The 25,405-nt window shown below is 43.9% G+C and overlaps 1 protein-coding gene across 2 annotated transcripts in view; it reads left to right on the forward strand.

Annotated features, from left to right (window-relative positions):
- The window catches only part of SHANK1 (SH3 and multiple ankyrin repeat domains 1), a 463,174-nt gene that overhangs the window by 396,508 nt on the left and 41,261 nt on the right, over positions 1 to 25,405 (forward strand). For both annotated transcript variants that reach the window (XM_083162439.1, XM_083162440.1), the window contains exon 15: positions 16,905 to 16,987. In XM_083162439.1, coding sequence (XP_083018565.1) covers positions 16,905 to 16,987 — 83 coding nt within the window. The remainder of the gene's footprint in view (positions 1 to 16,904; positions 16,988 to 25,405) is intronic.

A 25,405-nucleotide genomic window follows, 5' to 3' on the forward strand; every position in this document is an offset into this window, starting at 1 on the left:
CAAGTCGTTATTTCAGGTTTAAGTTAAGTGTTACTTATCATGCAAACACAAGGTCACACATCAGTTGCTAGGATGTACAGTATAGCATGCTGATTCCTGGGCACCTGCTGTATTCAGCATTGCCGATTCCCAATGGGGAACCATCCATACATGACCACACCGCTGGTTACTTCCAATAAAAAACCTATGCAACATTCACAAAAGTAGTAATAGTTGACCGCTTGGGAGTTAAGCTGGGTACACACTGGAGCGATATCATGGAAATTCATTGCTCAGTGGGTATAGGTGATTGTGTGTTTCTGCAGTCGGGTCATTTAATGTAACTATGCAAACTTGTGTGGATTTTTTTTTTCACAGCAACACTTTTAATTTTGAAAATTATTATAGTACAACAATGTGAGTTTTTCCTCCAAGAGTATTTTTTTAGCTAGTAGCATCATTGTTTCTATGGCAACCATCTTGCTTTAGGCTTGCTTCAGATGGAGAAAGAGACTTTGAAAACATTAGAATTCAAAGTAAATTTTCTAATGTTTCTAATACTCAAAAAAACATACAGGTCACTTAATTTGTAGATCACAATCTGGAAATCAGTTGTAGTAAACGATACTATCCATATTCAAAATAGTTTAAGAGTTCTGGCATTCCTAATGAGCATAACCTCAACTGTGTAACGTGAGTTACCTAAAAGTTTATCTTTTCGTTTAATCTTGCCAGATTGTTGGGAAATAAATTATGATTTCAGATTTTCCTAACATTAGACCATACTTAGTCCAAAACCACTAAACATTTATTCAATGCAGTAGCATTACCAAATAAATGAATAAACCATATGTGTAACGTGAGTTACCACCATGGTAACTCACGTTACAGTGTGTTGATGTCAATAGGTTTAATGGTGTATGTTTTATATTCTCTGGACTCTGTAATTGATCTTAATGTTAGAATGTGGGCTTCCATCTGTCTATCTTTGTTTTTAAGAATCTTAACTTCCAAATGATAAAATAAAATTAGCCTTTTCACAGTAGCAGCTTGGCATTCTGGAGAATTGCATTAATCTTTAATAGTATCAGATTACCTTGTCCATACCAAAGAAACTCTAGTTCCACACATGTACCCCTTGTTGCAAGCATTGCCTTCAACAGTTACACATTTAAATATCTGGTCAGACGGTCCAAGCTCTCAGTTTAAAAACAGATATATAGCGGAAGCCATGAAACATTTAGAAAAACGTGAAGAAAAAAAAATTAAATTTTTTTGCCATATCTTATGGAAAGGGAGAGACACTGAGATTGGTGGAGCAGTGAATAGACAGGTGTGGGCAAATGTGAAAAATAGGAAACACGTTGTGCTGCAGACTTTGTTAAAGACGTCGATGGATCCTCAAAGGTCAAAGTTATTTTAATGAACCAAGATGAGATAACTGACAACAACCAACTTGATTTTGAATCCATTACTACAAATGCCAAACCATTAGAGGGCATAAAGCAACTACACTACCTAAAAGTGGAAAACAATGAAATTACTGGCTTTCTAACTACTGAAAAAGCTGAAAGTTCCCTTCAGTCCTATGCCCCTGCCTTCATAGAAACTGATGAATTTGCACCAAAGACTTTATGCAGGTCTATTCGTACAGACCCCTTAGTTCGCAAGGGGTCCGTTGTTTTGCGTGTACACATGCGCAGGGTCATTTCTGCACATGTGCAGATGCAGGGTTGTGCTCCGCCCACTGTGAACAAACTGTCTGCTCTGAGCAACCTTAGAAGTGCATTTGCCTTCCACATTATTCGAATAATGTGAGTGTTCCTTCACAGGCTGTGAATGGATGTTTATGTAAAACATATATTCGAATGCCGTGTGAATGTACGCACCGTGCGAATGGTCGGGCCGGTGTACCACTATTCTCAATGCAGGATCTGGTTGACTCGCAAGGATGCAAATTCGCATCTGAGCAAATCAACCAGAATAACCCCCCAAAGCTAGATGCCTGGGTGGAAGTACTATATGATGGAAATGTATTTCCAGGAATTGTTATAAATATAGGAAAAGGGGAATATCATGTTATCATGACAAGAGATAGGAAATACTGGAAATGACCATCAGTCAAAGATGATATTTGTTACAAAAAAAAAAAATGTGCTGAGAAAAATTTCAGCACCTACAATTGTTACAGCTGTGAAAAAGTAGTTATAACTTGTGAAACATTTATATTTTGATTTGTTTAATAAATATATTTGTATGAATATAAGCAAAGTGTAACGTGAGTTACCTTAATGTAACGTGAGTTACCATAATTTTTTTCTTTGCTGCAGTTTTTTTTTTTTTTTTTAATTTTTGGGTTAATTTACATATTCCATGCCTTGGAACATCATCTGTCAAATTTTCTATTTAGTTACCAAAAACATATGCTACATAGGAGTGCAGAGATTTCATAATTGCAAATGTATGTTAAAAACCATGGCCACAACATGTAACGTGAGTTACCAGTAGAAAATCAGTAATTTCTTCAAAACTACTGGAAGGTTTGAAAATATTTTATGCTACATTTGTGTGCCTTAATGTAAATTATAATACAAAATAAAACTAAAATATTTAATTGTACTTTTTCTGTAACAAACAAATGAGCATATACTTTAGTCAATTTGTAACACGAGTTACCATGGAATGACCCAGTCCCGTAACTGCCAGGATTTCCAGATTTGATATGCTGCACATCCAACCTTGCAATGTCGCTCGCAACCTTGTTTATACTAATGAAGGACGTTATTCTTTGACCTTGTTCCAATGTGTACACATTACTGTCCGAACCAATACCTGTTGCTCGGATATGTCTCCTCCAGCTTAGAAAGGTCATTCAAGGAAATTACTATTGCTCTTCAAGGTATAAAATTATTTAATGGGATTTTTTTAAACAACCATTATTTTCCACCTTTTTAGACTTAAAAAACTGTAATCTCATTCAAGAAATTGAAATCCCCAAAGTACCAAAGAAAAATTCCCTTGGCTCATGTGATATTCACATGAATTCCTGTGAGGTTCCATTCAGTTCAAACTGTTCTTTTTTTTCCAGTGGGTGTTGTACATAAATACATTTGCTGTTTTGTGATTTCTAAAAGCTTCAACCTAGTACGACCTCTGATGTCTTTTCTTATACTGAGTTACCCTAGATTAGGGCTGGCCAAACCAGTCCTCGAGATCTACCAACAGGTCATGTTTTCCAGACCACCTAGCTAGAGCACATGTGTAGTCATTACTAACTGTTACATTTTCAAACATGTGCTGCATTTATTTCTAACCAGCACATTCTACAGATCCGCAGGTGGCCTGGAAATATGAACTGTTGGTAGATCTCGAAGTCCACTGCCCTAGATGGACATGTTTATGGATTTCAGCACTGATCTAGAGTTTATGAAATCTTTTCAGTTATTTGGGTCATAATTGATTGTTAGTCAAAAATTTTGCTTTTTGAGAAAGGGGGGGGGGGCGATAGCAGAGCACACAATAATTTTAATAAGAAATTGATAGGTAGATTGGATGAGCTTTTACACAAATTTTAATGAAACCTAATGAGAAACATTAAACATCTAAAGGCCATTTCTCACTTCTTATTCTTCTAGATCTCTCAGCTGCCATTGATACTGTCGACCACTCTCTTCTCATACAAACACTACAATCCCTAGGTCTTCAGAACACAGTCCTTTCTTCCTACAGTACTTATCTAATCGCTCTTTCAGTGTTCACTTCTCTGATTCTACCTCCTCCTCCTCACTACCTCTGTACGTTGGAGTACCACAAAGCTCAGTCTTAGGTCCTCTGCTTTTTTCAATCTATACCTCCTCACTTGGGAAACTAATCAACTCTTTTGGATTTCAGTATCACCTGTATGCTGATGATACTCAAATCTATCTATACTCCCCTGAATTGTCACCATCAGTATTGCTCCGTGTCTCTGAATGTCTTTCTGCCATTTCATCTTGGATGTCCTCTCGCCACCTCAAACTCAACATTTCCAAAACAGAATTAATTATATTCCCACCATATCTCTATCACTGTTGAATACACAACAATTAATCCTACTCCACAAGCTAGCTGCCTAGGGACCATCCTTGACCCTGAACTGTCCTTCATTCCTCACATTCAATCTGTCTCTAAATCGTGTTACATGCATCTAAAAAACATATCCAAAATTCGTCCATACCTCACACAAGGCACTGCAAAAACTATAATCCATGCACTCATTATATCACGCATTGATTATTGCAATGGCCTCCTTACCGGTCTTCCTAAGAAAAGACTCTCACTACAATCCATTTTGAATGTAGCTCCGAAGCTGATCTTCCTGGCTAGACGTTCATCATCTGCTGATCCGCTCTGCCAGTCCCTCCATTGGTTGCCTGTATATTACTGCATTCAATATAGAGATCTGCGTCTCTCATCCACAATCATTACTCACTCCCACTTACACTTGCAGGATTTTTGTCAGGCAGCACCCACCATGTGAAATGCCCTTCCACGCACACTAATACTCTCCTCAAGCCTCCAAAATTTCAAGCGTTCCCTGAAAACTCAACTCTTAAGGCTAGCTTATCATATTCAGGACCCCCACACAACCTCCAGTAGCATTCATATCTAATTGCATCCCATAAGGACCTTCTAGTAATCTGATGGGGCTGCCATGCTATGGAATTCTATCCTTATGTATCCCTTCTATTATCCCTATAGATTGTAAACTTATGAGCAGGGCCCTCCTACCTCCATGTCGGTTTGTATCTGCCCAATTTGTTTAATCACTGTTGTTTCCAATTGTAAAGCGCAACGGAATATGCTGCGCTATATAATAAACTGTAAATAAACAAACAAATAAATAATAAATTAATTAAAACAATATTAAAATACAAATAAAAATAAGGGCACCCACAAAGCTTGATAAATATTCCAGAGGGTCCATTCCTATAATTCCCCTAAAAAGTAAAAGGAATGAGGATATAGAAATAGTTACCACCCTTAGTAGGGTATATGCAACATCCTCTTGTGTCCGTGTGGTCGGCTCAATGCTGGTATGAATAACTGTAAGTCCACCGGAGATAAATTGGCAATAATGTAGTGTTCCTTATAGGAACTTCGGGGAAGAGGGCGGACCGGGCCCGCCGACGTCACTATTTTGGGCGGTCCCAGGCCACCGACGTCACAAAAGGGGCATGCCCAGGCAGTCCCGGCCGACGCCGTCAAGAAAAAGTATGGGCCCGGCCGCGGCTGTCACAGAAGGCTTTGCACTGCCGGGAAAGTGCTGGGCATCGATATTTACAGCGGCGCCGGGCTTCCCCGGTCTCACCTGCAGGCAGGAGGGCAGGCTGTTTTAGCGGGGTGCTGCCAGAGAGGCAGGGCGCATTTTTCGCTTTAAAAATCGGGCAGGGCACAGCGCCCCGCTAAAACAGCCTAGCGGGAACACTAATAATGATCTGTAGATGGAGTTGTAAATTTGTCTTTTCCAAGCTAAGCTTATTGTCTAGGGGTGGTAACTGGTATAAAGTCTTTATTCAGTTGAAAAAGTCCCAAGGGGTTGGTTTGGACTGCAATCCGGGGTTCTGTGCAAATTGTGGGTGTCCAAGCAGCTCACTGACGCGTTTTGCTACATTAGGTAGCTTTATCAAAGGTGGGTCTTTTTGCCCTATGGAGTGTCTTCCTTCCTTCCATTTCTTATAACCTAATCACAGAGATTATTTAGCTATATTAGGCTACAGCAGGTTCTCAAGCTATAATTGACGTGCTATATTTTCCAAATATTGTGGGTACATACCATTTTCCCTCTAATGGACTAACAGCCAATGAAACCATAACCAATCTCTGCATTTCCTAGTGCAAGGTCTGTGAAAAGCTATTAGCTCATACACACCATATAGATTTGTCATTCAAATAAAACCAGGAGGCAAAGTTTGGTAGAAGTTCCACCTTTTACATTTTCACACATACATTCCAAAAGGTCTTTCAAATATTCAAGTAACTAGATACATTTAGTAACTTCTCATCTTCATTGATGTCTCACAGTTTGAAAATACCTTATATCTTCTACGGGTGTGGTATGGGACTCCGATAGTCGGGATCCCGACAGTCATTATCCCGACGTCGGGATCCCGACTGCCTGGAGTCAGACAGCATGGCGAGTGCAAAAAAGCCCCTTGCGGGCTCGCTGCGCTTGTCACGCTGCGGGCACGGTGGCTCGCTACGCGAGCCACCTATTCTATTCTCCCTCATGGACCCCCATGAGGGCATTTTGACAGTCGGGATCCCGACGTCGGGTAAACGACTGTGGGGATCCCGACTGTCGGGAACCCGTCCGGCACCCATCTTCTACTTTACTTTTCTGGTGACTCTGATTGTCAATCACTCTTCTATTCTATGTGTTTTACCTAAGGGTGAGATGTATTAAGATACATTGCCGCCCCACCGCAGCGATGCTAGCGTATATGTACTAACATATGCAACTAGCATCACATTGCAGTGACGGAGACCCCGCAATACCTGTGTTGTGGTGTATGGGGGTCTCCGTCACCTCCCTGGGCGCCTCCTCCTCCCACCATGCCAGGAAGCCTAAGCAGGATATCCCCGGCACCTCCACCTCCCCCTGCAGCCAGAAGGACATCCGGCTGCGTTGCTAGGGGGAGGAGGAGTTTATCTTCCGGGTCCAGGAGGACTTGGAGGAAGGTAAGTCAGGGGGAGGGGGGTTGGCATCTGCGGCGGGGGGTAGGCGGCGGAGGTGGCAGGTGGGGATAGAAGCCCATGGGCTTCTATAGGGTATCACCACCCAAACGGGGGTTTTACCGCATTTTTACCTTAGTACATCCCGCCCCGTATCTGTCGTTGATGCTCGTCAAAATTTGGAATAGACATACATTTTAGAATCCAGGCAATTTCCTGCAAAGTGAACTGAACTGAAAGTTCTATGGACCTTCAGAATGTCCATGGACTAGAGCACCTGTTCTATACTAGAGTATATGCACCTGTAGCTCTCTTATGACAATCAAGGATGCAGTGACTTTGAAGGGGCTTATGATTTTGAACCTGAGCTGCCTACTGTTACTGGCTTCCCCTTTATTTCACGATTTATGGGCTCTCTGCAGTGAATATTACTACTTTTTTTGCAGTGATCCCTGGCAAAGACCAAAACGTATGTTCAGCAGTGCAGAGCGAGTATTGCACCAGTCTAATATGACATATACATTACACATGATAATGCAATTATTTTATACTCCTTAGGGGTTAATTCTGCATGCTGCTGCTGCTTTATAGCATATTTGTTGTAGTCTTGACTTTGACTATATTAAACATATGGTGCACAAGTGTCTGACTGTACAAGGAAAGAGACCCCCACTTTGAGCACCTTTAGATACTATAGTACCACTTGTATCCTCTTTTAGATGCCACCATCGGTTGCTCTATCAAAACATGCGCCAGCCCTATGGTAGGTGGCATTGCAGTTTTTTTTACCTAATTATGGCCTTCTTTTTTGAGCGATTATGCGCCTGTGTATGCAACCCCTTCAGTGACCCGCCTATGATACTCTTAAAGCTCGCCTATGAGATGCACCATCCCTGTGCTATAGAATTAGCCAACTCCTGTCATTGTGCAGGAACGCCCAGTGCATTCCTGATACCAGCTGCCCGTCAATCACAGCTGCGCCCCTGTGCATGCATACATTGTAACACTTGCATCATAACAGTTTTAAGGCTTTCTATGCACAAGTTTGTATGCATGAATCTCAGAATTAGTCCCATTTTATTCTATGAAGGGCATTCAATCTTGGGCACAATTTCCGACAGGGCAAATAGAGGCCGCCTATTAAGTGCTGCTGTTTCCGACAGCATTGAAGGCGGATTCCATCAAAACCGATCCGACTTTATAACAAGTTGGATTTGATTTGTCGAAAACGGCCGCAGATTGTCGAATTCACAGCCGTTTTTTGGCAAACCGTTTCACCGACATGCCCACTTTTCAACACTTGACAGGCGGAACATTGAATTCCGCCTGACGAGTATCTGTCGAGCAGAGCAGAATCGGCTCAGGTTTCCGACTGTCGGGGCCGTTCCGACAGTCGTATTTCCGGTTTGAATACTGCCCTATACCTCCCATTATGGCTCTATCATTAAATTGCTATATTGTAGGTTCTGTTTCAGAGGATTATCTTCTGTAGACAAAACAAATGCTAAGAAAAAAAGTGGTTTAATCCATTAGAATGGTACCTGGCATGAGTGCTGATCACACTGTTTTAGTAGTCTGTAACAGCGTAGGGGGCGTAGTTCTGTTGGCTGGGTTTATTGAACCCTTTGAGTGCCAACATCTCTAAGAATACCAGCGTCACTCACATTTGCTATATAAATTCACATTTGCTATATAAATTCAAATGATCAATGTTGTGTAAAAATAGATGACATTTGCTATATAAGGTAAACATTGCAGGTCATTATGATGAGTAAAAAAATTTGTTTGCCAGTTTTCACACCTATTTTGACAAATTCACTTGCCAATCAAAGGGTTAAGGGGGTTGTGAGGCTGGCCATAACCTCTTTGCTTTCAGGCTTCTCGTCCTCCCTCCCTTTTGTGAAAGTTTGAGTTTTTTTGATGTTGACTGTTCTGCGACGGGGATGACTGGCAGCTCATCAGTGTGGGTGCAAAAGTTTAGTTGTACCACTCCAATGGGGGGGCAGTATCATCACCCAAACGTATGGGTAGTCAAGAAGGTGAATAGTTACCATATGTGGCTTACTGTATTAAGATTTTCTATTTATGTATGGTTCCGTCTGCAATGCCTATTACTGGGTATATTTGGGCATTGTACAATAGCTGATTCCTGGCCATCCTTTCGTTGCCACCATACATCTTTAAATAATAATCATTTGCATTTAATAAATAGCTAACAGTTTTTCCTGCCAAAATCTACCTCTGTTTCTTTATTTACTAGTATTTAAGGTTTAGTGTTGGGGTTAAGCTGTGGCAGGGGGAGGTTAGGGTTAGGCAGCTGGAGAGGTGGGGGAAATACTTACCGGGATATGTCCGTGTTCTGGCTGTTGGGATGCCACTGTCAGTGCCATGACTGACTGCCGAAATTTAGTACCGAGCCCGTCTCAGCGCTGGTGCACAAAGGGTAGACTGGCATTACTATTTGCATATTATTGCGCCTGGTGTTATGATAGCAGCTGCTATTACAGAGGAAGTCCTTAGTTCCTGACAATTAAGTTCAAGTTCTTAGACCGCTGAGCTGGTGCACAGGTGTAGTAATTACTAACATGAAATATGCTGGCATTCTTTCCTAACCGACACGTCTTAACGAGTCACAGATGGCCTGGAAGACATGCACTGTTTTGGGTTTCTGAGGGGCCCAGTTGTGAACCACTGCATTACTGTACACCTACCCACCATAATTCTATCTCTGTGCATCATCATCATACAACTGTATCACACGAAACAGAAATAGTATACTGCATCCACTGATAATTCCGTGAACACTGAACATTACATGACAATACTACTTCCTTTAGACAGACATGGGACCTGTATCAAACAGGACTTAACCCAGGGTTGCCGACTCTCCCGGAATGGCCGGGAGTCTCCCGAAAATAGGGACCCCCTCTCGGCCCCCCGGAAGGGTGGGCAACCCTCCCGGATTCAGGGGGGACCCCCCTGCGCCCCGGATCGTGGCATTAAAATGCCGCAATCCTCGGGTCTCAGAGGAGGGGGGCGGAGCTAAAATGACACAATTGCTTCATTTTAGCCCTGCCCTCTCCCCTCCACGGAGATCCGTGAATTCGGCCGTTTGTCATCATGGGGCGTCACACTTAAGCCCCGCCCCCTGAGCGGCTGCTGGAACTCTCCTCTCCGGGCTTCTCCCGGAGAGGAGATTTATAAAGTCGGCAACCCTGACTTAACCGCTGGACATAGTCATAAAAGAATGTTATTTTTTCAAATTCTTTGGAATAATGTTGAACTTGTATTGCCACTTAAAATTAGAGATGTGCCGGTTCTGATTTACTCTGATTTCAAAGCAGGATCTTATTGGCTATCAGCTGTCATGTGATTTGGGATAGCCAATAATATTCTGATTTCAAATCAGAGTAAATCAGATCCTGCACATCTCTACTTAAAATAAGTATCTTCTAGTGTGATTGTGATCTGTCTTCCCAAAGGTTCTCCCACTTCTGTGAATGCAATGTTATCATATCCTTTCAGTGTGCATTAAGCGCCTTGAGTCCTGTTGGAGAAAGTGCGCTATATTAATTAAACGTACTTATTGTATCTTATATTTTAAGTTTAATTTTTTGTCATTTTAATATTGTTACTGTGAATATTGTCAAAACGATTGATATTCAGAATACTGCTACATGTATCAGCGTTGAAAATATGTCAAAAGGCATTTGGCTCTTATTCTGGTTCCTTCGCAAAGGCAAATTCCTTCTGAAATGGGCAAAAATATGTGCACTGCAGGTGGGGCAGATGTAACTTATGCAGAGAGAGTTAGATTTGGGTGTGGTTTTACTTCAAAGTGAGATCTATTTTGCAGTGTACAAATAAAGCAGTCAGTATTTACCCTGCACAGAAACAAAATAACTCCCCTAAATCTAAATATTTATCTGCCCCACCTGCAGTGCAGCATGGTTTTGTCCATTTGAGAAGGAATTTGCCTTTGCGAGTGAACCAGAATAAGTGCCTTTGTGCAGACATATACATCCTGGGCAGAACTGCGGCTGACTGGGCATTTTTGGGGTAAATTCTATAGACTGTTGTATGAGTGAGATTTCATGATTCTAAAGATTTCTCTCTTTTATCATAAATCAGTTAAAGATTAAAGATAATTTCAATCAATTAACCTACAACAATTAATGTAGGTGCTATTTCTAATATATATATTTTTAGTAACCAAAGTAGGTTAAAGCAGCAGAGTAAAAATTGCACCTGTGATAGCCCAAATAAATGACCTCCCTAAAGGTACCAACTACATATAATACTATTTGATTTCTCTTCGCTATAACAATAAGACAAGTAAATAAATGTATATATATATTTATTTTGATAAAATGTAAATTTCATCAATAATAAAAGATCACATATATCTTTGATGCATCAATATATAAACACATATAAAAATTTGTCTACAGTGTAGTGTTTGGTGTAGTGAGATTTGTGATGTAGTGCATTGTGTATTGGGGGAATGTAGTGTAGTGATTTACGGTGGGAGGTAATGAAGTGATGTAGGGTGGGAGGTAGTACAGTGATGTAATACAGGGTAGTGTGGGGGTATAGCAAGTTCTGTGATGTAGTTCATTGTGTTTTGGGGGAATATAGTGCAGTGATGTTATGTGGGAGGTAGTGCATTGATGTAGTATGGTGTAGTGTGCGTTATAGTTTGGTGTAGTGTATTGTATATTGGGGAATGTAGTGTATAGTGTATAGTTTGGTGTAGTGTATTGTATATTGGGGAATGTAGTGCAGTGATTTACTGTGGGAGGTACTGAAGGGATTTAGGGTGGAAGGTAGTACAGTGATGTAATACAGGGTAGTGTGGGGGTATAGCAAGGTCCGTGATGTAGTTAATTGTGATTTGGGGTAATATAGTGCAGTGGTGTAATGTGGGATGTAGTGTATTGATGTAGTATGGTGTAGTGTGGGTTACAGCGAGGTATTTGGTGTAGTGCATTGTATATTCGGGAATGTAGTGCAGTGATTTACTGTGGGAGGTACTGAAGGGATGTAGGGTGGAAGGTAGTACAGTGATGTAATACAGGGTAGTGTGGGGGTATAGCAAGGTCTGTGATGTAGTTAATTGTGTTTTGGGGGAATATAGTGCAGTGGTGTAATGTGGGAGGTAGTGCATTGATGTAGTATGGTGTAGTGTGGGTTATAGTGAGGTATTTGGTGTAGTGCATTGTATATTGGGGAATGTAGTGCAGTGATGTAAGGTAGGAGGTATGGTAGTGCAGTGATCAAGTATGGTGTAATGTGCGGGGTATAGCGAGGTTTGTGGTATAGTGCTTTGTATATTGGGGAATGCAGTGCAGTGATGTAATGTGGGAGGTACTGTATGGCAGTGCATTGATGTAGTATGGTGGGGTATAGTGAGGTCTGTCATGTAGTATATTGTATATTGGGGAATGTAGTGCATTGATGTAATGTGGGAGGTATGGTAGTGCATTGATATAGTATGGTGGGGTATAGTACGGTCTGTGATGTAGTGCTTTGTTTATTGGGGAATATAGTGCAGTGGCGTAATGTGGGAGGTATGGTAGTGCATTGATGTAGCACGGTGGGGTATAGTGAGGCCTTTGATACAGTGGACTGTATACGGGATAGACGCCTACCCTTACAGAGCTGCGGGGAACTTCAACTTGAGGGAGGTAAGGAAAGTATGCAATAGGTACAAGGAAGGAGGTGCATAAACTCATGGTTCTTTTATATAAGTGTTCTAGTGGCTTGCTACTTTTTTATCCATGGACTCTTAATGATAGCCACCCTTGTTATGTGGCCCTCTCACAGTATACATACGGCAATGAGCTAGATAACTGCAGGGCCCGCTGTGACTGTGTTGGGCCACTATCTGGTATCTTTCATAGGGTCCTATGTGCTCTCAATCTGGCCTGGCTACCTGCTAGTGAAGTGTTTCATTTTGTTCTGTCCCCATTTATGGACCCATTTATTGGCCAGATTTCCCCGTAAAATCACGAGGAAGCTTCAGTTTTCCTATGATTGCCTATTTACAGTGTTCACTACATCCCATACAGTTACCTGCATTCATTGTTAAGTGTTTCCTTCCTCCTATTGAATCCTGTATTATTTTTGTTACTCTGTTCTGTCTTGGTAAAACCTATCTTGTGCTCCTATTACTGCAGCTGTTCATTACCCATTCTGTAAGGTCAGGTTATACCTCCGGAGATGTGACAAATGCTGGCCTTATCAGTTATTCAGAGCCTCCGTGTCTTGCTCTAGAACGCTTCGCCGCGCCACTTTACTTATCAATGGAGATTTGAAGCTTCCATAAATCCAGTCTGTATGTGTCTGCATCTCTATCAGAGTAGTCCGATGGAATCCGTTATGTTGTAGGGCTGTTTGTATGGCAGACAACTGTGATAGGATCGAAGGAGGGACAGCCTGGTTTCGTTGGGCTTCCAGGCTGCAGTCAGGGGATACGGTCAATAGATCGAACCTATGAAGGTCAACAAGCATTAGGTCGACAGTGAAAACGTCAACATGAGTTTTTATCGTTTTTCTTTGAGCCGACTTGTGGCAACAGGCGGCATCTCATACCCTGCCATTCACTACGGCTTGGAGGGAGAATATAATAGTGTGCCGAGCGCACTGAGGCAACGTGCCCGAAGCATAGCGAGCGCAGTGGTACACTTAGATGGTGTCCATGTGTTCCCTCTAGGAACTAGGGCGGGCAGGGCGCCGCTGCACGGGCGGGGGGGGGGGGGGGTTTGGGCGGTCCCGGGCCGCCAACTTCACAAAAGGGGCATGCCCGGGCCAACGCCGTCAAGAAAAGGTTCGGGAGAACGGTCTTGGAAATATTTTGGACATTTGTAACATTCAGCAGTATTTTTGTGGGTCCGAGCACTGGCAATGCGTCGATCTGAGAAATATGTTTGGAAATTATTGAAAAATTCTAAATGCAGAAAAACATTTTCTGCATGACTGAGTGACTGATTCTGGTTCACTTGCAAAATCAAATTCTCTTATGGACAAAACCATGCTGCACTGCATTGCCTAATCAAAGTCTCTTGTGCAGCTAGTCAAATTGCTAAGTCAAAATTGGTCATTAGCCAATATGTCACCGTGTGTAAGGGGCTTTAGTGTGAATGTCAGGCTACCCTTACCTACAGCCGGCTACTGTATACACAATGCAGATCAGATGCAGTAGCTCCCTCCTTTGTCTGGTATTCAAATGCCATTGTTTTTTGATGCTGCATAATTTCAAATGTAAAGGGGTGTACACACAGTGAGATTTTGGCAGGAGATTTGAACTAGATAGTCAAAATCTCCTAGAAGGTTAGCCAAAGTCTCCCTATTTTTTATGCTTAAAATATTGTCTAGCATAGATTGACTGTGCAGGCAAGGCAATTTTGACTAGATCAGGGGTGTCCAACCTTTCACCTTCCCTGGGCCACATTAGAAGATGAAAATTTGGTTTAGGCCGCACATAAAATAAAATAACAGTAACGATACCTGATCATCCAAAAAAAAACATAGACAACATAGTTAACATATTAAACTTAATTGGAAATGAAGTTAGTGAGATGTTTGACATTGTTTCTCACATTCTGACACAGAGAATAAGCCGAAATTCACATTCTCACACAGAGAATAAGCCAAAATTCACATTCTGACACAGAGAATAAGCCAAAATTCACAATGTGACACAGGGAATGAGTACAAATTCACATTCTGACACAGAGAATAAGCCGAAATTCACTTTCTGACACAGAGAATAAGCCGAAATGCACAATGTGACACAGGGAATGAGTAAAAATTCACATTGTGACACACAGAATAAGCCAAAATTCACATTGTGACACAGAAAATAAGCTGAAATACACATTCTGACACAGGGAATGAGTAAAAATTCATATTCTGACACAGGGTGCCAGATAACACATATGCCCCCACAGTGCCATATAACACATATGCCCCCACAGTGCCAGGTGACACATATGCCCCCACAGTGCCATATGACACATATGCCCCCACAGTGCCATATGACACATATGCCCCCACAGTGCCATATGACACATATGCCCCCAAAGTGCCATATGACACATATGCCCCCACAGTGCCATATGACACATATGCCCCCACAGTGCCATATGCCCCCACAGTGCCATATGCCCCCACAGTGCCAGGTGACACACATGCCCCCACAGTGCCATATGACACATATGCCCCCACAGTGCCATATGCCCCCACAGTGCCATATGCCCACACAGTGCCATATGCCCCCACAGTGCCAGGTGACACACATGCCCCCACAGTGCCAGGTGACACACATGCCCCCACAGTGCCAGGTGACACACATGCCCCACTATACATATGCCCCACATTAAGCTCCATTATACATATACCACACACACTGTCATGCACCATTATCTATATGTCCCACACCGTGATGCACCATTATACATATGCCACACCGTGATGCTCCATTATACATATGCCACACCGTGATGCTCCATTATACATATGCCCCACAATGTGAAGCTCCATTATACAAATGCCCCACAGCGTGAAGCTCCTTTATACATATGCCCCACACATTGATGCTCATTAAACATATGCCACGCAAATGATGCCCATTAAACATATGCCCCACACCTTGATGCTCATTAATTAATAATCATCAAGGTGTGTGGGGCATATTCACACTTATATTCATAATGCCCCCTGGTAATGCCACTTATATTCATAATGCCCCCTGGTAATGCCACTTATATTCATAATGCCCCCTGGTAATGCCACTTATATTCATAATGCCCGCTGGTAATGCCACTTATATTCATAATGCCCCCTGGCATTACCAGGGGGCATTATGAATATAAGTGGCATTACCAGGGGGCATTATGAATATAAGTGGCATTACCAGGGGGCACTATGAATATAAGTGGCATTACCAGGGGGCATTATATTCATAATGCCCCCTGGTAATGCCACTTATATTCATAATGCCCCCTGTAGTGATTACTCACCACAGCTAATGGTAGTGGGGGTATGATAAGTCACCGCTGGCCTGGCTGCCTGCTCCTGCCGACGCTGCCGCCACGCATCAAATAATCATCCAGCCCTGCGCGCTGCTGGGATGAATCACGTGGGGGAAGCCAGCACAGACGTCCTTCGCGCGGGAGCAGCTGAGTGCGCCTGCGCATGCACACCAGCGCTCCCGCAGCCATTTTAAGTTTGGGAGAACTCGATGCTGGCCGCGGCCATCTTTACTTTGGGCACAGTGCCACGGCCAGCACGGAGACGCTGCTGCGGGCGGAGTTGCCCTATAATTTATATTTAGAATATCTATAAAATGCACTGGGCCGCATTCCTACCCGACCTGGGCCGCATGCGGCCCGCGGGCCGCGGGTTGGACAAGCCTGGACTAGATCATAGACTATCATTGCTTAGACAGAATCGCATAGTCAAAATCTCCAGTGCATCAAGCCAAAACCTCTCTCAAAATTGCTTAGTCAAAATTGTCCATTAGCCAAAATCTCCCCATGTGTACACCCCTTAACATTCAACATTTAGGGGCCCTGTTGTGCCATTCCAATTGGAGCAGCTTTGTCCTGAGGGTCACAAAGTTGTACAGTATGCAGGGCCGTCTTAACATAAGCGCAGGCCCCTGGGCAAAATAATTATCTGGTTCCCCCCCACACACACACACCTATGTGCAGCAGCCTCCTCCAGGCAGCAGGGATCCGGCAGTTGATGGTAGTGTATGGTACCACATGTCTGCACACGTCGGCTCAAATAGAGGCAAAACTCATGTTGACCTTTTTGAATGTCGACCTTCCCTTTGTCGACCCAAATCTTGGATTCGATGCTTGAATCCCCCAATTCGGGATTCGACCGAAGCCCTGTCCACCTTTAGTGGTCGACTTAATGTATATCGACCTTCATAGGGTTGTGACCATATCTTCATATTAACCATTGTTCATGGATTTAGTATGTGTGCCACTGTCATGGCTGATTTGTATTCTGTGCTCCCCTTAGATAATCTTTCCTGTTGAATGTACTATACCCTTTGATCATTAGCAATATCTTAGCAAAGTTTGAATAACTAACAAATAAAGGTCCATTGTCACCTGACGATGTCAGACTTTGTCTCCGCAGTTATCGTGCCTGTCCTGTGGATACCCACTGACACCAACACTCTTTCTTTTTTTCAGTGACTACATTATTAAGGAAAAGACTGTGCTGCTGCAGAAGAAGGACAGTGAAGGGTTCGGCTTTGTGCTGAGAGGAGCAAAGGGTGAGAATCTCTCTTCTATAATTACCAGGGGTGGCTGGTGTCCCTTTGGGCAGAGACCAAGCGCCGGGCTGCCTGCAGAGCTGTGCAGGAAGGCCCGTGTTCTTGTAACAAGTACAAATGACCAAGATTAGGCCGATTGAATACAATAAGTGGAAGATCTCATCTGTACCGTTCCTTTGAGAGTTTGAAACCACAGGTAAAGCCGTAGTCTGCATGGGTGATGATTAAGAGTCGCTCTGCCCACATCAATCATGCCCGGCTGCGGCAGTACTTGGTGATTGGAATGATTTATATATATTCTTTGTACTGAGCTGATTGCGGAGAGTGCACCTTCGCAGAGTCTCACCGTGGAACTCGAGGGCCTTAAGTACCAGGATCTCCGATTGTAAGAGGTGGCGACCGAGAACACTGTTATACTTACTGCGCTCATCCATTGTCTGTATTACAATCTGGACACATTCGGTGCAGGGTGTGAGGGTAAAACGTAGGGTGGTTGGAGCAGAGACGGTCACTATGAGATATATGTACATTTTTTACAAAATGCAAAAAAGAGGTTTGTCTGGAAAGCTGCACACTGTCCCTGGTTATCCCTACACTGCAAATCCAGGTGATACTAGGAGTGTTGCAGGGAGACCTAGGGCCTAGCCACACCCTTAAGTTCACCTGAGTTCATACTTGCCTACTTTGAAAACTAGTTTCAGGGAGATTATAGTTGATAGCAGAATTTTGCACGGTGCCCCATTGAGGGTGTGTGTCATGCTCCACCCAAACAGTATGTCTAGTTTAATATATGGAGAGATTGTAAAAAGATATTGTGCATGTGGCACCTAGAAGCGTGGCTGTGTACTGCTACATCTGAGAGGAATCTTTTAAAATGACTTATATCCAAATGTAGATGAGCCCCAAAGCAGTTGGTAAGAGATATTATACTTGGTGAAAAGTGCTGGGAAATGGCGCTGATGATTCAATGTAAATACTGTATATCTGTCTCTCATTCCTTTGTTCCCCAAATATGTAACATTGTAATGTGGGCTAGGTGACATGAGGGAGATTGTTAGACTAATGAGGCAGAGAGGGAGATTGCTGTTATTTCAGGGAGTCTCCTGCAGAATGCAGGAGGGTAGGAAACTATGCCTGAGTTCCTTCTTCCAATCACATCATCACCATAAAATATGATGAATATAAAAGGAAAGTTCCCTTAACATTATTCTAGAATTTCAGTTGCACAGCATTTATAGTGCACACATTGCAGTATAATGGTTTATCCCCAAACTAATAATACAAAAGGAAATAAAAATACATATAATATAAAACAGGGTTGCCGTCTTTTACAGTCTCCTCTAAGGGAGAACTCTGGAGAGGAGACTGTGAGCAGCACTTCTGGGGGCGGGGCTGATGGAGACATCATTGGTCCCTGCCCTCAGTAATGCTGTGTACACACGGGGGAGATATATTGCTCAGTTTCTCCTGTTCATCAGCGACCAGAGATGGTTGCTGATGAAAAAGAAACTGCCAGGGGAGCCCGGCAGTGAAAATCAGCTGGTCGCAGGAGCATGTTCCTGCTACCAGCGATCACCACAGGGGCAAAAACGGGAGCGCGCACCCGGCGATATATCGCCGGTGCACACTCCCATTGCGGGCAATATGGTGGCTCAGCGACCATATTTCCCGCGATTTTGGACAAAATCGCCCCCGTGTGTATGCACCTTTAGGCAAATCTCGCAATTCGTGTGTCGCCGAGGAGGGAGTGGAGCTAAATCTGGGTGATTTGCATATTTAGCCCCGCCCCCTCTGCCGGAAAACAAGTATCGCGGCAATTTAAAAACTCTGCCACGGGGAAATGCGGGAATCCGGGAGGGTTGCCCACCTTTTTGGGGAGCCAGGAGGGGGACCCGATTTTCGGGACCCTTCGGGCTACTCCGGGAGGGTAGGCAGCCCTGATATAAAACTATAAAAAGGCCTAGGCCTCTGTGCAACTTATTACTGATAGACTCCAGTGCAAAGTGTTTAAGGTGAACTCCAGCATAGTGATCTTAACCCTTTCAGTGCCAAGTGAATTTGTCTAAATTGGTGTGAAAATTGCCAAGCAAACATTTTTATTCATCATAATGACCTGTAATGTTTACCTTATATAGGAAATATAGTAATTTTTTTTTTTTTTTTTTTTAAACACATTTTATTGGTTGGAACACAGCCAAAGCGAGCATAATACGCTACAGAGACAAAAATCGGTCTAAGAAATATAAGCATTAAATCAGTCTGCATTACAATAATGGCGTGATCCAGAAAAAGGTATTTTTCATATATGTATGAAGAGAAGGAAAAAAGAGAAAGTAGAGAGATAGGAAGAACTCGCAAGGGCAAGGTGGCAGGTCGCCCTGTTGAGGGGTGGATATATATATAGTTTAATATAACATTTTAAGCAGTAAAGAGAATAGGGGTTTGTGAAAGTTTAGGAAGGGGGGGATGAGGAAGAGAGAGAGAGAAAAAAAAAAAAAAAAAAAAAAAAAGGGGGGGGGTGGGGGGGACAGGGAGGCCTCCGTTATCAAGAGTCAAACGGGGAGGGGGAATTCTGAGAGGCTAGCCATGGGGACCACACCTTATGAAAGGATTTGAGGGAGTGGCGAATGATCGCTGTCATATATTCCATTTTGTAGGTGTACCACACTCGAGAGAGTACTGCTTGCAATGGGGCGGGGGAAGGTTTTTTCCAATCAGCCGCTATTTGGCAGGTCATGGCTGAAGAGATGTGTCGATGTAATTTATGCTGGTGGTGTGTTAGCATGGGTGGTTTTAATGGGAGAAGGAAGTATTTTGGTTCCAAGGGGACAGCAACTCCCATCATGGCTGAGATTAAGGTTGCTACTTCCCTCCAGATACTGGCGACTTTTGGGCACGTCCACCAAATATGAAGGAAACTACCCTCTGTGAGACAGCCCCTCCAGCACCTATCTGATGTGTCAGGAAACATCTTGTGCAATTTGGTTGGGACATAGTACCAACGATAAAGGAGCTTGTATACATTTTCTTTGATTCGAACACAGATGGAGCTGGAAGATGCATAGTCACGTATTTCCTCCCAGTCTTCATCGTCCAGAGAGAGACCTAAGTCTCTTTCCCAAGCTGATTCATGTGGGGCTCGGGAGGAAGTCGGACTGGTGTCTAGGAGGGAGTAAATTGTGGAGATTAGGCCTCTGGATGATGTTCGTTTCCAACAGATGTATTCAAAAGATGTGAGGGGTCTAGATGTGAGGGTGGGGGTAATTTTAGCATGGAAGTGCCTTATCTGTAGGAAACGAAAAAAATCCATGTTTGGAATCGCCGTGCCCCCCCGGACCTCAGAAAACTGAGGAAAGTTTGTATCAACTGCGATGTCGTTCAAATAATAAATATTATCCTTCAGCCAACTAGAGAGGGAGGAGCGGCCCATACCAGGGGGAAAATCCGGGTTGTGAAACAGCGGAATTAGTGGGGAGGGAGAAGGGGCTAGCTTATAATTCTTATTAACCCTGTCCCAAACGGATAGGGCGTGAGAGACTACCGGGTGGGATGTAGTCGTACGCGGGCGTTTGGGTTTAGGTAGCCATATCAAGGAAGACGGAGTCGAAAGCCCTAAATCGTTTGCCTCAATAGTCACCCACACCTTTTGCGCCCCCCAGGGGTTACACCATTGGACGATCTGGGACAACCTGGAGGCATAAAAGTATCTCCGGAAATCCGGGATCCCCAGACCGCCCTGACTAGAGGGACGTTGGAGTAATTTTAGCCGTATTCGAGGGCGCTTTTTGTCCCATACAAACTGAGTAGTTTGGTGTTGCAACGATTTAAAAACATAGAGGGGAATGTTTATTGGTAGGGTCTGAAATAAATAAAGGAGGCGTGGGAGGACAGTCATCTTAACAGAGTTGATTCTACCGATCCATGAGATAAAGTAGGAGGACCATAGGGTCAGATCGGTCTTAATGCTATCTAATAATCGAGGGAAGTTAGCCTGGAAGAGTTGGTGGTGATGATGGGTCAAGTATATACCGAGGTATTTGATCTTCTTTCTACCCCAATTGCATGGAAGCAAATCTATCAAAATGGGCTTAACATGCCCTGGAATATGAAAGTCAAGCACCTCGGTCTTCTCTACGTTAATTTTATAGCCCGAGTGTAGGGAATATTGCTGTATTTCAGAAAGGAGAGGGGGGATGGAGCGAGCTGGATCGGCCAGGGTCAGAAGCACATCATCTGCATAGAGTGCAATTTTATGCTCTGAGATACCAGAGGTTATGCCGTGGATGGAGGTGTTACTGCGAATCCTCGATGCCAGGGGCTCCATAACAAGGGCAAAGATGAGAGGGGAGAGGGGACATCCCTGGCGAGTACCATTCGATATTCCGAAATGATCTGACATAACTCCGTTGACAGAGACCCGAGCAGCCGGCGCCCGGTAAAGTGCTTTGACTCCTTCAAGAAAGGATCCCGAAAAACCCATCCTCTCTAGGACTGCGAAAGCAAAGGACCAGGATATACGATCAAAAGCCTTCTCTGCGTCTAGCGCCAGGACCAGAGAAGGTTGCTTTTGCTTCTGGATAATGTGGATAAGATCTATCGCTCGTCTCGTGTTGTCCGACGCCTGGCGACCCGGAATGAAACCGACTTGGTCCGGGTGCACCAGGAGTGGGAGAAGAGAGGCGAGTCGGTTTGACAAGATCTTAGCATAAATCTTTAGGTCCACGTTTAATAATGATATCGGCCTGTAATTTGCACAACTGGTCGGGTCTCTGTCTGGCTTCGGAATCAACACTATATCCGCCTGAGTAGCTTCGGGAGCGAAGGAAGCACCTTCTAGGATGCCATTAAATAGTAACGCTAAATGGGGGGCCAGTTCCTTTGCAAAGAGCTTATAGTATTGAGCAGAAAAGCCGTCGGGACCCGGGGCAGCAGAGGATCGCATTGAACGGATCGCAACCACAATCTCTTCCTCCGTTATCTTCGCATTTAGTGCAGTTAGATGTGATTCTGAAAGTGTGGGCAAAGAAGTGTTGGCCAAGTAGGAGGTTAAAGCGACATTTTCAAGTTCAGGTGTGTTTGATGCCCCAGTTAAGTTATAGAGGGAACTATAGAATTCACGGAATTCCTCCGCTATTTCTTGGGGATTGTAAGTAAATGAACCCAATTTTGAGGAGTATATTTTATCTATAGACCTCATTGCCTGTTGACGTCGAAGCTTATTGGCTAGGAGTGAATCAATCTTATCTGCTTTATCATAAAAGCGTTGTTGTAATTTTTTAAGAGTGTTAGCAGCACGGTGAGACAAGAGTGCGTTCAGTTGACCTCTGAGAGCGTCTATTTGTGTTAATAAGGCAGAGGTAGGCGTGAGTTTATGCTGATCTAGTAAGGAAACAATTTGAGATTCTAAAGAATTTACCTGTGCTGCCCATTTCTTCCGAATGGAGGAAACTTTAGAGATTATCATACCTCTAACTGTCGCTTTATGGGCTTCCCATATTGTGCTCGGGGAGAGGGTTGGAGAGGTATTCTCCTTGAAATAGGTAGTGATAGCTGATTTAACCTCCGATATAGAGGAGGGGTGTATCAACAGAGAATCATCTAGGCGCCACCGATAAGCCCTAGGGGGGTTTTCATAGAGGTTTATGTGTATATATACCCCTGCATGATCTGTCCATGAAAATGGAGTCATGCCCGCCTCCTTTACGCAGGGAATTAGGGAGGAAGAGATATGGAGCATGTCAATTCTGGAATAATGTTGATGTGGGGCTGAAAAATGAGTGTAATCTTTGGAGTGTGGGTGCTTTAGCCGCCAGGAATCACATAAGCCATAATGTTTTAAAGCTGCAATGAGAGTGCGTGAAGCCTTGGGGATGGCTGACACAGAGGAGTGTTGGGGTGGGGAAGATCTATCTAAGAGTGGGTCAATAATGGTGTTAAAGTCTCCACCCACAATTATTCGGCCCTGTGCAAATCTGCTCAGACGTTTAAAGAAGAAGTCAAAAAATTGGGATTGATCTTGATTGGGAGCGTACAGAGAGACCAGGGTCACAGTCAACGATCGTATAGTTCCAATTACTAGAATGAATCTCCCATCTGGGTCGGAAATTGTTTTGAGCGGGACAAAGGGTACGTCTTTGCGAACTAGAATAGCAACTCCCCTTTTTTTGCAATCTGCCGACGCAAAAAAAGTTTGGGTAAACGAGCGGCCCTTAAGTTGGGAGTGAGCGCCAGAGAGGTGTGTTTCCTGCAGGAATACAATAGCAGCGTCCTCACGTTTACAAGCTCCCAAGAGGACCGCTCGTTTTTTGGGGGAATTCAAACCGTTGACGTTTACGGATAATAATTTAAGTGCCATAGTGAAGTGTTACCCAGCTAGTTATGGAGAAATCTAAATTACCACTGGGGAGGGGAGAGGAGGAGGGGGGAGGCCGTCCCAGGTGGGGGGAAAGAGAAAATATAAAAAGAAAAGAGGAGCCACCGAGAAGAAAGCATAGAGAAGAGAAAAGGACTTGAAAGAAAAAAAGAGAGCGCCCATGTGGGCAAGAACCCTGAGAAAGAGGATCCCGATTAGGGAACGCTACTAATACGAACAACGTAACATATATTCTAAACATTTCTAAAGGGAACATGGGGGGGTGGATGTAATACAAGCGGAGTTAAGACCGCCAGGACCTAGGAGAATCCCTAGCGTTGGGAATCTATGTTAACTGTAATAACATGCAAGAAATTGGTACATCAACATATAATGGACCTAAGTGTAAAACAGTGAATAGAATTATGAAAACAAGAATATACTTCACCCGAGAAGTGTCAATGCTATAAGCTCAAACAAGGAGCTTACAAGAATTTGGATTGTCGTGAGTGGAACCAAAAAGTTCAGTTGGGCTCGCTGTTTTCAATCCTTTGGCGGGACACCCTTGACCATTCCGGAGATGGAGGGGATGGTCGTTGTAGTTTAGGAGATGAAGATCTCGTGTCAATCCCTGTAGAGGAAGGTGGAAGGAGATCCAGCTTGGCCAATAGGGTTTGTCCTTCTGATAGGGACTTGACGTTGTGCACGGAATTATTAGCTGAAACTTGAAGCATGAAGGGAAATCCCCATCTGTAGCGGATTTTATGTTGGCGAAGAATTTTGGTGATAGGTTGTAGATCTCGTCGCTTCTGGATGGTCGAGGGGGCCAGGTCTTGAAATAATTGCAGTTGCATGTTTTGGAAATGGATGATTGGAGAATCTCTAGTGGATGCAAGAATCTTTTCTTTTGTTTGATAGTAATGAAACCGGACGATAACGTCTCTAGGTGGTTGAGATGCAGGAGGTTTCGGGCGGAGAGCTCTGTGGGCCCTATCTAAGAGACAATCTTCTTCAGAGAGGGAAGGGGTTATTTGTTGAAAGAGGTCCTTCAGGAACGTCGGCAGGGAGGTGTTGAGGACGGATTCCGCCACGTTGCGTATGCGTAAGTTGTTCCGCCGAGAGCGATTTTCTTGATCCTCCTGTCTCTCTTTAAGGGTCTCTATTTCCTCATGAAGCCTGGTGAGCTCCTTATCCATACGGGATTGGGAGCGACAGATGTCATCTGTTTTGGACTCTAAAGCGTCGGTTCTATTGCCTAGAGCGGTCAGATCGGTACGAAATTCTGCAACAGCTTTAGCCAGCTCCTGTTTAAAGGCATTTTGAACCCCCTCCAGAAGGCCAGACATGACTGCTTAAATTTGAGGGTCTAATGGCGTGTCCGTTATGTCAGGGCGAGTAGGGGAGTCTGACGGTTGCATATTGCTTGAAGAGCCCTTTGATTTGGAGCCAAAGAAATTTCCAGAAGGTTGTGAGGATTTCCTACTTTTTTGAGACATGGCGGTCCGGTTCAACAGTAGTCAGAAAAAAGCATCCAGAACAGAGGGGTTATATGGGTGATGGTGAATCATTTAGAGTTGTCGGCAGAGAGAGAAGGTCCCGGTCCTGGCCGGTCAAAGGGTGGTTTCAGGCTACCATGACGTGTACCAGATCATTCAAATATGACAGTGTGGCAGGATGAGTGGGGGGTTATGCGACCCCAAGGTCAGCTTGAGGACTCAGTGTTTACTGTAAATGTCACAGAAAAGAGGCACTATTTGACTGCTTATGTTGAGGGGAGGGGGGTTTCAGGTGGGGGAGTGAGAGAGAGTACAGTGGGCCTGGAGCAAAGAAGGCAGTTATATGTAAAACAGCAGGTGAGGCTCTGTGGCAGTCCCTTCTGTTATAGGGCCCGGGGCAAGGCAGCTGGTGTATGGTAGGGGTAGGAGGGTGCAGGGCACCTAGGTTGGGTCTCTTATAAAGATGTGTAGCACTCCTCCGCTCTTGGAATGATTGGACCTGACCAGGGGGGTACTGTCACCCACTGTCCTCAATCACAGCCACTGTATTCCCAGGTGAAGATATGAGGG

Source organism: Crinia signifera, chromosome 19 (genome assembly GCF_055691185.1).
Source record: "Crinia signifera chromosome 19, ASM5569118v1, whole genome shotgun sequence".
Lineage (NCBI taxonomy): Eukaryota > Metazoa > Chordata > Amphibia > Anura > Myobatrachidae > Crinia > Crinia signifera.